The sequence below is a fragment of the Rhea pennata genome, chromosome 8 (genome assembly GCF_028389875.1).
Source record: "Rhea pennata isolate bPtePen1 chromosome 8, bPtePen1.pri, whole genome shotgun sequence".
Lineage (NCBI taxonomy): Eukaryota > Metazoa > Chordata > Aves > Rheiformes > Rheidae > Rhea > Rhea pennata.
Window position 1 is genome coordinate 32,020,115 of NC_084670.1, and position 13,500 is coordinate 32,033,614.

General features: G+C 46.0%; 1 protein-coding gene across 4 annotated transcripts in view; it reads right to left on the minus strand.

Moving 5' to 3' along the window:
• Positions 1-13,500, minus strand: part of RABGAP1L (RAB GTPase activating protein 1 like) — a 239,259-nt gene that overhangs the window by 57,707 nt on the left and 168,052 nt on the right. The window contains exon 1 of one of the 4 annotated variants that reach the window (XM_062581614.1): positions 5,569-5,910. The exons of the other annotated variants lie outside the window; for them this stretch is intronic. Within the exon in view, the coding sequence (XP_062437598.1) occupies positions 5,569-5,736 (168 nt within the window). The 5' untranslated portion in view covers positions 5,737-5,910. Of the gene's footprint in view, positions 1-5,568; positions 5,911-13,500 lie in introns of those variants that run through there. 4 annotated transcript variants of the gene reach the window in all.

Below are 13,500 nucleotides of genomic sequence, written 5' to 3' on the forward strand. Positions count from 1 at the left end.
AGGGGGACAGGGATAAACTCTTTTCAGTTGTCCCATGTGACAGGACAAGAGGCAATGGGCAGAAATTGAAGCACAGGAAGTTCTACCAGAACATGAGGGAGAATTTCTTCCCTGTGAGAGTGACAGAGCCCTGGCACAGGTTGCCCAGAGAAGTTGTGGAGTCTCCTTCTCTGGAGATCTTCAAGGCCCTCCTGGCTGCAACCCTGTCTACCATGCTCTAGGTGACCCTGCTTTAGCAGGGGGGATGGACTAGATGATCTCCAGAGGTCCCTTCCAACCCTACCAATTCTATAATTCTAAGTCGCAAGGGTGTTTTCACGGTCAGCCCAGCCTTGGTAACCGGTGAGAGCAGGAGCTGGCATCGCACCCACTTGTCACCCAGACACTGGTCATCTTCATTGCTCCAAGACCAAACTTTCGTTTTGGGAACTGGCATTGCACAACATCCTTTATTTCCTCAATTAAGACCACATAACACCAAAACCTATGCTGTTGGTTTATCTATCACCCCATGTATTTCTGGAGACTGCAATACTGTATCACCCATACTGGACACGTGATAGGTTTTGCTGCCTTGATCCCCAGGGAAGGGCGAGACACCTCCAGACACAGCCAGCTACCTTCAGCGGGTCTTCTTCCCTGCAACCGCCGCAGAAAGCTGCAGGATGGGCGACTTCCTACCTCCCCAGTGCCAACAGCTCTCTCCAGCTCAACTTGATCCTCCCTCGGCTTGCAGCAAAGGGAGCTGCTAGGTCCTCGCCGAAGGGACATGAGAAGAGCCGCCTCTAGGGTGCTCATGAGAAGTGCTCAGCTCTATCAACTATCGCATCCGAGTTCGACCACGGGAAGCTGGCAGGAGTTACCAGTGGAGACCCCGTGCGACAGGACTGACAGGGCGCTGGCAGAAAGCTGGCGCAGACAGGCAGCTAGCGAATCGCACCCGCTGGAGATCACAGCTGTGGCCAGCGCATCCGTTCCCTCCTCTTAACGTCATGTTTGCAACTCTCGTTCTTGGGCAAGAGCTTTACAAAGGCTGCCACGGGCTCTAGACCCGTTCCACATCCCCCCAAGGGCTACATTTAGCACTATGGGCAGGCTGCAGACCGTGGCGGCCGCCCTGCTCAGCAGCCGAACCCGGACCGTGCGCAGTAGCACTATGCCAAAACTGGTGCTGGCAACCCCACGGCCTCCGGGTGAAGGCCAACGGGGCACCGTGGAGTCAAGAGCAGCACGCGGTTTGATAACCAGCTACGTCGGGAGCCGCTTCTCCCCTCCTCTCTCAGCAACGCGGCCGGCTGGGATCGCTACGCCTTTCCAGCGGGTCTCCCGCCGCGCTGCAAAGGTGCCTCCTTGGGGGACAAGCTTTGCGCTGCAGCCCCAGCCGCCTCGGCGTCCGCACGCTCACCCCCTCTGCGGCCTCCCTCCGGGGACCTGGCCCCCAGCTGAATTCGGCCCCCGGCCGTGGCAGCCCACCAGGTGCTCCCTCTGCACGGGGCACCCAGTGCTCACTGCGGCAAGCATGTGGTTTTTTTTTTTTTTTTTTTTTTTTTTTAAGAAATCAGAGAGGTAAAAAGATAAAAGTCAGTAACAATGAAATTACCCTGCCAAACCCTAAACCAGCAGATGCACCTAGCCCTTTACATCCATACCACTTCATTAAAAATAAATCCAAAAAAAAGAGACAGGGAAATATATCAGAACGACAGCATTTACATGTAAAACACTTAAAGATAGATTTAATACTCTTAGGCTTCTGCTTGATCCACTGGTAGAGTAATACTTCTAACACCACCAGGGGAAATTATTCATTCACCGCTGTAACCATTGAGAACTTCCGCGGCCCAACCCCGAAAACCTTCTACTCAATGGAAACCGGGGGGCAACGGTGATCCACGGGAACACGAACTTCTCTCTCAGACTTTGCTGGGTAAAGCCCCTACTGCTTGGCTCTTTCTGCTCTGCTGTGCATTTTGGTTTCATTAAAACTGTTGATCAAAACAGAGCCTCACGATTAAAATCGCAAGCAACCGAATTAACGTTTTGAGAGCGACGTTCGTGGGGTTGCGTATTCTGTGCATTTTAGGCTTTGTCGTATACATTATGCGAACAAAACTCTACAGATTAAAACCAAGAAAAGCAACGAGAATATACATATATATATACGGAATGCAAAATACATATAGCTTTGTTGGTATCCTACAATGCACATATTACAACCACTTTGTACTTTTAATCAATAAGCTACAAAGACATTTCGGGAAGCTTCTGGCAGCTGCTTGGCAGGCACAGCTTTGCACGGGGGTTTGCACACGGCTGCGCAGGCCGTGGTACTCAGGAACGACCTCACTAAAACATCAGAAAGCTTAATGAACCAATGACCAGGTTTGCCACGTGCACTGTATTTTTGTGCACCCAAGGACTTCAGAGCATTTTCTTATATTCCAAAGTTATTTTTCAAATAAGCATACATTTGGATAAAATGTTTTCTTTTAAACCAGGCAAAGAGAGGAGACCTTACTGAGAACCATAACAGTCATAGTTAACAATTTTTAAAGTCTCAGCTTGCCTTTCAAGTTTTGGCTAAATATGTTCCCTAGAAACTCCTTCTCAGGTGACTCAATTATTATACACTCATAAAATTATCTTATATGGAATAGCTGAAAATAAGGAAAAGCACTTTGGAATAGGTACTACAGAAACTTTCAGACTTAAAGGTAACATTCTGGGAAACCACAAGTGCTTGAAAAATAGGAAAAGATAAAATCATTTTTTTTTCAGAGAATTGTACTAAGTGAATTTTGATTTTTTTTAAAGTAAATAATGTTAACAATGTTACAACTAATTTCCTCTAAAATATTTAGGGAAATGTGATTAAGACAAAGGATCAAGACTTAGCTTTTTTCCTTTAATTTAATTCTACTGTCTTCAATTATTAATTCTGCAGTCTCATTCATTACTGACTGTATCAGCTAAGTCTCTTATTCCCACCTGGGAACTAATAAATTAGAAGAAATTCAGAACAACCACACCATATTTTCTTCACTTAATTCTTCCTCCCATAGATTAAAAAATCTACAGTAATTTCTATATGATTCTCTCTAATATAGAATATATATTGAGAATTTCTATGGAATGTCAGTAACCATAAATAGTTACTTAATCAAAAACCAGTATTTTACATTCGGATGAACAGGTGTCAGGAGCAAGGCAAAGCAAGGGGCAGAGAAGAATCTGGCCAAACTCTACACCAATATTTAATTTGCTGCTGGGACGTTCAAAATGCTCACGAGCCTCCTTGCACTGATTTTCACAACGTATCTACTCTGCAACATAAACAGATGTTCTTTCAGAAAATGCAGTGTAAAAATGAAGGTATGTCTGCTATTTTCTCTAACCTGGCAGCTCCCTTTGGTAGCAACAGACTGCAATGCTGCATGTTGCACAGATTTTTCACTCCGTTGCCCTTAAGCACGAGCCGCAGATCTGGCACCCGTTGAATCACCCCAAGAGGGTAAAGCTGACCTGCGGCGCATCCGACCAACGCTTGCAGTCGGGGGCTGCAACGTTTGACTGGTAAAGCGGCGCCGCTGCAGGTTCACTGGCACGTGCTTCTGACACACACACCCCAAGATATATATATACACACACACGCACATATATACACCAAGATACATATACACACATGCACCTATCCTGCTGCTGCCAGAGCTTGTATCCTTTTCCCTAATGCAAAGACTATGCCGGCAATAAGATCCTTTCCAGAGAAAACCTGTGCTCTCCCCAGAACACTGCTCACGGCAGAAACCCAGCGTCGCTAGAGGCCACAGGCAGCGGCCGCGCGGCGCCGGGCCGGCGTGCGGTGACTCGGCACCTCGGGCGGGCTCGTCGCGCGCCCCTCTGGCACACCTCTCCCCGAACGGCAGCCGCGGGCGGGCGGAAGGGGATGCCAACCCTGCCGCAGAAAAAAAAAAAGAAGAAAAAAAAGCCAACAGCTAAGGAGCGGCTGAAAGCACAAGCACCAAACCCGCCAGCGGCACCGAGCCGCAGCCGCTCCAAAACGGGGGAATCCGCACCAAACTGGTGCCGTCTCCCTCGCCCGCCGCCCCCGTTCGCCGGGCTGAACTCTCCCAAGCTGGCGGAAACGTTACAGACCCCGCTGCCCACACACCAGCACGGCGGCGTTCGCTCTGCCCGTCCGTCCTGGGCGGTCGTTCCCAGCAGCGCAGCGAGCACTAAGCTCATGTATTTGCTAAAGAATCCAGACCTTAGCTTTGCAAACCAGAAAAAAAAAAAAACAGTTTGTTTCTGTAGTATCTTTAGTTCTGCTTAAGGTACAGATTCCTGCGCCTCGGAGATTTCTCATGGTTTAAAAACCATTAGAAACGCAGTCGCTCCTTATCTATGAAAGGGATAGATGTCCAAAGGGATATATTTAGGTAACAAAACCTGACTGGAAACCACACAGATTCCACAAACGAAGGCTCCTGTAACGTAAGCATTAGGCTTATTTCTTTGCTTTTTTTTTTCTTTTAATAAACACAATTACGGCACTCAGGGAAGCGAGGAGGACGGGGTGCTGGATCGTGCTAACCCGCCTGGTAGCCTCCATCTGGAGAGCTGGGTGCACAGCCTGACTGTGCCGAGTGGTTGTGTCTCGGCTTCCCTCGGAGCTCCTCCGGAACCGCCCGGGCCGCTTCTGCGGGCGCCCGCGGTACCCGGACCCACGCGGGGCTTCGCTCCGGCACCGCCACACGCACGCCGGAGCCGCCCTCCCACCAGGAAACGCCTCGGCATCGGCGCCAGGGCTCGCTGTGCGGGCCCAGCGGGACGGCGGCGCTTCGGCACGCAAGGCCGCTGACCGAGCGGGCCTCCGACGGCGGCGAGCGCCGCTCCAGCCCGGCGCCCCGCGCTCTCGCTCTCGGGGTTTGGGTCTCTTCGACACAGCAACACAACCGCCAGAAGCAGCTCCGTCTTCCCTGCTCCCTAACACGCCACGCCGGTTTCGGGCCATTTCCACGCATGGCTATAAACACCTTTAGCAATTTACTTCTCAGGTATTTTTTATACACGGACTTTAAACTTTTTTTTTTACGTAGTGTCAGCTGGCTTTTCAAAGTCAAACACAAAAGCAGTAGAAAAAAAAAAAAAACAAACCAAGACACATTGATACAGTTTGAAATTTTATGACTATTTAAACCCTTTGCTGTTGCAACTATAAAATCGGAAACGGAGGCATTCCTGCCCTTTCCACCAGCCTCTAGAAGCAGACGGGGCACGCTGCCGACTGGGAACCATTACAGACGCGAGAACAAAAGCATCTCGGCTTTGGGAAAAGATTTGTTCACGCTGCAGCCCCAGCTGCGACCCTCCGGGCTGATCCCCCTCAGCGGCACTCGCCCCGGCCCTCCCGGGCTACCAGAAAGCCCCGGTGCTTAGGAGATGGGTTGGGTGAAGCCAAGGGAAAAAACCAGGAGACGTCTCCGTTCAACGGAGAGAACCGGGGTGGGGGGGAGCGGGTCTGGGAGGGGCGACGGCAAATGAATGAATCTCAAGAAAACGCGATCTCACCGCGAGCAGCCGAGGCACGAACAGGCGATGCCCCATCCCCAGGAGTTCCAGCACCCGACACGCGTACTCGTTCACCAGCTTGCTCCGCTCGTCATGCATGTCCTGGGACTTTTTGACCGGTGGTGTAAGCTTGGCAGCTGGGGTTTTGCAAGGTACCCCCTCTTCCATGAGCAGCAAATAATAAGTATCCAGAGTGAGAAGAACAGGCTTTTCACCACAATTTCAAAAAGTGCAATGTTAGCAGAGCCAGCCCCGGATCTCTGAAACAGGCTCAGACGGCTGCTACGGCATCGAACGACCGCCTCAGAAAGAGAAAAGCATCTTTGCTAGGAACCGAGGAAAAATATGATCCGCTGTGCTGGCTCTGCCAGAGTCCAAAGCAGATTTAAAAAACAAACTGAAGAAAACATGGATCTCAAATGTAGCTAAAAAGCAGGAAAATGGCAGAAAACGAGTGCAGGAAAGCCCTGACGGGAGAAAAGCAATGGAGAGCTGTCAGGGCCCGGCGTGCCCGGGGGTGCCTGCGCCAGCAGCCCGCAGCAGCAGCCGCCGCCGCCGCCAGAGCAGTAAAGCCGCGGCAGCTGCGAAGCTGCACAGAGAAAAGGATGAGCTCATTGCAAGCTCCGCGTCGTGACGAGCGCGGCGGCGGCCGCCGCCGCTGCCTCTCGCCGTGCATCAGCAATGAAGGGCTGGGAAGGAGGGGGCAGGGAGCGGAGGGGGATGAGCATGCAGAGCCTGTCTCGGGGGAGAATGCCGTAATAAGAAGCCAATAGTGAGCGGCTGGACAGACGTGCTCCCCCTCCCCGTCTACCTGCCATCAATTCAGCTGTGACAGCTTTTGCTGTTGCATCCCGAGCTTACAGACGTAGATGAACGGCAGCCGCTAACGTTTGATGTTTAGGAAGAGACCGGGCTGCCAAGCGCTCTAACGACTCCGTGCAGCGAAAGAGCGCAGAACCGCGGCGCGGGCCGGGCCGCGGCGGCAGGCCGGGCGCCCTCAGCCCCGCGGCGCGGCGGCTGCGGAGCAGGGGCGCCGGGGCACGGCGCCGGGCTGCCGCCGGCCCAGCGCGCCGGCCCGCTCCCCTCGTGGCCGCAGCCCCCGCCTGCGCAGCTGGGCCGGGGCTCAGCTCAACAATTCAAACACGGGTAATTTCCAGCACCGTGCTCTCAGGAAGCATTTCTAAATCCAGGGACGGTGAGCGGAGAGGGAACGGTTTCGAGCACGTACCTTCAAACTGAGTCGAGAAATTAACTGCAAATTGGTAAGGAAAAGGCTACGATGTCACATGAGAAATTGCCTTGCGTTCCTCCTGCGCACGGAGCAGGCCGGGGGGCTCTGCCGTCTGGTTAAAGATAACGCAGTAGGGTTTACTTCATTTCACAGGTCTGTGTTTTAAAAAGCATCTTTTTTTAATGCTGCTTTGCTTTTGACCTGCCCAATTATAAAAGGGGCTCTAGAGCAGAAGAGTACACGCTGGTTTGGAAACGAAAATGGTGCTTCCATCAGATCAGACAGTGACGTTGCACAGATATCTAACATGCAGAAAGGTAATAATCTGAACTATTGTGAGGATCTCTACAGATCTACAACGTATTAATTGCAAACACTTCTGCGAATGCAGATTTAACAATAAAATACTTGTCTAACGTCAGAGAAAATCGTATTTAGTTAAAACGATACTAATGTAGAGTGAAAATCAATAGCACAGTGTCATTAAGCTGAAATAATAAACACATGTGAGTAATCAAAACACGAAAATAATTTTAATTTACAGTGAACAAGCCTAGATTAATACTGCAAAAAAAAGAGAAAAATAAAAAAGGTTCATTTCATCCAGTCTGATCCACCACTCATACTGGACTCTTTTTAAACATAAAAACCAGAAGGTATTAGCAAAAACAGCCCCATCCTCACAGGTCACCTTGGCTCACAGCAACACATGAAGCAGGTGGGAAAATGATGAGAGCAGAAATAGCAGAAGTCATAAGTCAAAGATGACAGATGATGCCAATGGGCCCTTAACAATTTATACTGTGGTGATGTGGGATTTCAGACAACTAAAGCACCTGCACATTTTGTGCAGGATGAATAAGCTATTTAATATAAGTGGTCTTCTAAAAGCTGATGGAAGTACCTCAGACTGTGAAAAAGTGTTTTGCAGAGGAAAAACCTTTCATAAACACTGGTCTATAGAGAAGGATTGTGAGCATTTCTGTCTAGGCTGAGTTTAGGAATATTTACTGAGATCCGAGATCCTTTTAAAGAGAAATTATGCGTGAGCTTTTCTTTCTTTCTTTCTTTTTCTGTAATGGAAAAAAAAAAAAAAAAAAAAAAAAAGCCATCACATTTTTCATTTTGGATTAAGACTGCAGTGAACGCTCCTGTACTTCTGGAACTCCCCAGCCCCATGAATGCTCCTGAGCATGATTTCAGACAAGCCACAACATTAAAACTGCACTGCAAAAAGAGTAAAAAAGGCTCAAGCATGGGAGGAAAAATTAATAGATGCGTTTAAATTAGCAGAGGTATTCGCTTATTGTAGTACTGCCGTTTCTGAAGTGGCATTGACCTGCTTGAGGACAAAGCAGAAACAGGCAACACTTGCTTCAGCGGGCTGGAGGCCTCTATGTGCAGCTCCAAAGACTCCTTTCCATGCAGTGTATAGGCAAACACTGTAACACTGACCAGTTCTTCATCACAGATTAAGTCATCAGCTTGTCAAAAAGTAGGGAAAAGAAAATCATAGAATCAATAAGGTTGGAAGGGACCTCTGGAGATCATCTAGTCCAACCTCCCCGCTCAGCAGGGTCACCTAGAGCATGTTAGACAGGGTTGCATCCAGGCGGGCCTTGAATATCTCCAGAGAAGGAGTCTCCACAACCTCTCTGGGCAACCTGTTCAAGAAGTTAAAGTATTCTTCATATTTTTTCTTAATTTTTATAGTGTTTACATCCAACAAACAGGCACCGGTAAGCATGCTGTTCTAGAAACATTAGGTTCTCCTGTCAACATGTAAATGAAAATAGTACTCAAAATATTGAAAAGAAAGGAATGATAGCATCATACCCTGTATACTGGGAAGCAAGAAAGTTCTAGGACTGACTGGAAGCATCTAGGTGAACGGGCAGAGTCGCTGGTGACTTCAACACAGAAATAAGGTGCGAATTTTCAGGAAAGAGGAAAATTAACTACAAGACTAGCTTCCCAAGAGAGGAGGTCTAATACTGTAATGACACCTTTTACAGCAGGCCTCAATTTGTTGTTTAAAAGGAGGTCCTCTAAAAGCTGAAATACTCTGAGTCGTGGTGAGAAAACCTCATTATGAACCAAGCCCAGTGCTCGGCAGTTTGCAGGAGCTCCTAAGAGATCCTACCACATCGGTCGCGTCTCACCTCTCATTTCACAAAAGCTTTGTGGATATTTTTTGGGGGGTAGGGTGGGAGGAGTCTCTTCTTTGGGAGAGACTAGAATGGAGAAGAATGGAGAAAAACAGGCAGTGCATAGCAAATATTATGCCAGTTCCTCACACAGAGCTTGACAGTTAACTGTCACTCAGATTGGCAGTTTGAGACTTGTTGCATTCCCTACCATTCCTAACAACTTGTACATTGTAATTGAATACTATATCTTATTTTTATTCATGTCTGATCAGGAATTATGATTCTCTTTCACGTAGATTTCCCTACTCTTACCCACATCTTTACCAGCATTAGATTATTGTCCTGTATTTTTCCCAAACTGCCCAAAACTGATAGCTCAAGTCAGCCCAAAAAAAGTCTAGAAGGCAATAGCTTGCACACTTGGTACAATGGATAAACACATTGAACACATACTATCAGTGCCCGTTTGCCATGTTACAGACTACCTGTTTTTTTAAGTACAGTTAAACTCTGTTTCTGGCCTTGGACACTCCTATCCACAAAACTGCTTCTTCACTCACATTGTATTGCCACAGTTAAGATCACCAAAGACGTACGCAGCTGCGGTCCACCGTACTCAAAAGAAGTGGCTGCCAGCAAAATGTTCTCTATGCAATTCAAACTATGTAGACTCTGACTTGAACCTGCCTATATTTTCTGAACTCAGTAGCAAGGTAGCAAGGATCTTTAAGCTGAGTCATTTACAAATCTTGGTATTGGAGATGTGACTCCCTTTCTATGAAATATACACATATAAAGGCTGAGAAAATATCAAGGAGGGCTCAGGGGATTCCAAGGAAAACTATGGGTTTCTATCTGAGGTAATTAGTATATTACAAGACTTGCAGAGGGGAGCTTTGTGCTTCCGCAACTGTTTTCCATGGGGAAAAATTATGTGCCACCACAATCATTGCAGCTTCTGTCTTTAATATTTTGCCAAGAACGCAAAATGCCTGAAAAAATTTGTGTTATGTTTTCAGGGATTTCTTTCTCCTTCCTTTGCCTACCTGTCTTCCCCCTGCACAAGCAGCATAAGCCAGTCTTTTATTCTGTTCCAGTTTTTCCTGTAAAAGCATCACTAGTCTTGCAGGGAAAATCCATAGGAATTATATCATACTCACACAAGAGTGTCACCTCTTACTTTATCAGAAATTACTTTACCCTTTCTGCTCTTCAGGTCTAATTACAACTATGCAATCTGAATTTCATTAAGTTTACGTCTTTAACATTATTAGAGGGAACACAACAAAACAATCACTCATCCAGTGGATTCCACCAGGGACCTGTGCTGGGATCCCTGCTGGCAAACCTGCTCTTACGTGGCTTGGAAACACGGGGCAATGGCGAGGTGACAATGTTAGCACATACTACTAAATTGTTCAGGGTTTTAAAGACAAGAGCTGACAGCAAAGAACTGCAGAGGGACTGTAAGAGACCGAATCATTGGGCAACAGTATGGTAAATGAAAGTTAATGTAGATAAACATAAATTTATGCATGGGAAAAAACAATCTCAATATTACATATAAATGATGGACTCTGAGCTGACAATTGCTGTATAGGAAGGAATCCTGGGAGTCATCATGGGCAGTCCTATGAAAACATCAGCTCAGTGCTCAGTAGAGGTCAATAAAATAAATCAAACACTATGAATTAATGGGAAGGGAATACAGAACTAAACAGAAAAGGCCACTATTCTACAGTACAACTTTCATCTTGAATATTATGCATGACTGGTTGTTCTACCTCGAAAAGGAAATAATAGAAGAGGTACAGAGAGACAACAGGGTTCAGCAGAAGCTTCCAAATGAGGACGAAAAAATAAAGAGACCAAGAGTATTAAATCTGGAAAGTAACAGTTGATGAGACGTATAAAATCATGAATGGTCTGGAGAAAGTGAAAAGGTATCAACTGTCCAAAATCTTTTTCAATTCAAGAATGAGGAGCCTCTCATGAAACTAGCAGGTTTCAAAGCAAACAAACTGAGGTGGGTCTTCACACAATCCATAATTAAGGTGAGAAAATCAGTGTGGTTGCTAAAGCTTACTTGTGTTAAAAAGTCACTGGACAAACTCATGGAAGAACAAGCCATTAGGGGTTATAAAGCAGAAAAGGTACCACTTCTTTCTCCGAGAGTGCCTCAGACACACACTGTTCCACACAAAAACAGTATTATTGCCCTGTTCTTATAGTCTTCCCAATCTCTTGTTGGCAATGTTGGCTCAATACAAATATTAGAAGAATGATCTGGGAGCTTCTTCAAAACTGAATTTCTTGTACTCTGCCTAATGGAGAGGACCTTGAAAACAGAACGCTTGATAACGATCGCTAGCACCAAAGAGTTAGGACCCAGTTTTGTATGAGAAGCTTCAGCGCTGATCCTATGGGACCATCTACCTAGAGAAGCTAAAATGAACTGAGCATAAATACAAATGACTATTTTAATCTAGCTTCTAACGTGGACGCTTCCGTTTTATTTTAGGAGCAGCCTCTTGGAGATATAGCTCAGTGCACTTACGAAGTGGACTAAACCAGTTTATCTTAAAATCCCCCCTAAAAAATGTAGGCTGTCAAGCAATTCTGCATGACATTTCATCCAACCTTCTGCTTAAAGCACTGGTGACTTCTAAATTTCAGGCTCCTCATGGCATTGCATATGAAAAGTAAGAGTATAGGCAGAACTAGAAAAAACAGCTGTTTTCTCTCTTGAACACAAGGCCTAAGGCCACTTGCCTACACTCTGAATGAAGTTTTGATGTAGTAAGAATCACTTTCCAACAGCTCTCAAATAGTTACAGTAACTGTCATAATTTCACCCCTGCCTGAAAGACAATTCACATTTTTAAAATTATCTGTGTGCTGGTAATGTGCAAGTTTTACCTAAAATAAGCACCTGTCCAGTCTTCGTTGACATTCTTGAAAGTTTAGATGGTGAGATTACACAAAATATCAGTCTCTTATTTTAAGAAGATACTGAAGATCCCTGCTGCACAACTTTTCTGTTTCTCTTCTGCTGCATACTTTCATATGACTGATACAATTTATTCAGTAAGTTGCTGTTTCGACTTGCATCCTTTGGCGTCTCCCTTGACAAGTAAGAGGCTATAATGTTCAAACAGGTTTAAAGTAGGTGGATTTTTGGTTGTTTTCTTCAAACACCACTTTTTAAACACCAGTGCCCCCGGCAAGAAAGCAGCAATGATAATTTCAGCAGAGGGTACGTGCTGGGTGATAAAAGGAGGCATGATCTTAAGGGATGTTATTTTGGTTTACACTACAAGCCACACAGCTCCCTGAAGAAAAAGGCAAAACTTACTCAGGAACAACAGTATCTGAGACACACACATACGCGCTACTGCTCTAGCTATTTTTGGGCTTGCCGACTTCTCATGAGCATAAGCTTTTGAGCTATGCCTTAAACGCAGAACAATATTTCACACGTGATTTTAAAGCACTGGGCTGGTGCAAGTGGCAATTCAGGAGATAAAAGATGAACAGGATCTGAGACAGATCAGGTCAAATGTCTATGCAAAGATGACAGCATCTTGTGGAAAAAAAAATCTAGTTTGCAACATATTCATTGAGAAGTGAAATACAAATGTACACAGAAGCACAGCACAATTTTTTTCTAAACTTCTACCCTTACAAAAGTCTGTATCTAAAGCAGTGAAACAGTAGTTGCAGATCCTCTGGTTAGCCACAAATATCATTCCATACAAACGTAAGAGACAAACACAGTGCTCATCGTTAGCAGATAGATTTTTGAGAAATACAGAAATACAATATCAATACAGAAGGCATTTGGGGACCTCTCGAAGATCCCATCATCATACCTTACAAGATTACTACAGTTTTGAGGAGATGCAGAAGAATACTGAGATGATCAAGAATCCAAGAATATTGGTTTATTTAGTAAAGAATCACTGGTGTTTAAATACTTTAAGATGAAAAATACCACTATGTCTGGAAGGGGACTATTTAAGCTAAAAGATGATGTAAGAGCTGGGGAGTATAAAATGATCATTGACAAATTCAGAATAGAGTAAGAGAAGGGGCCTTCCCACAGCAATACTGCTGCTGCTGTTAGCTTATAAAACGGATGCCCCGTCACACAGTGGCGTGCAATAGCAAAGGAGAGGTATTTCCCTAGCTCAGGAAGCCCTTTTCTGGTCCATGTATCAAATGAAATAACGGTATCAAATAATGCTTGTAACGCATGGTGATTTTGACTTTTTTTTTTTAAAAACTAAGAAGCTTCTGTGTCAGCTACTTAAATTAGCAGTACCATCTGCCACGCGTGCCACTGCAACTGCTACGCTCTCTAATCTGTTGGGCACACACTGACACAAACAGGCTTGAGATGCGAAGGTGACAACAGAAATAACTAAGATTAATAACTGTCTTGTTTGCTTAACATACACTTATCACTTGATAACACGCGGTAAGAAGGACTGCTGGAATTCAGAGCCACCGCTGGAAATGCTGCTCGCATTAGCCTACGCTCAAGGAAGA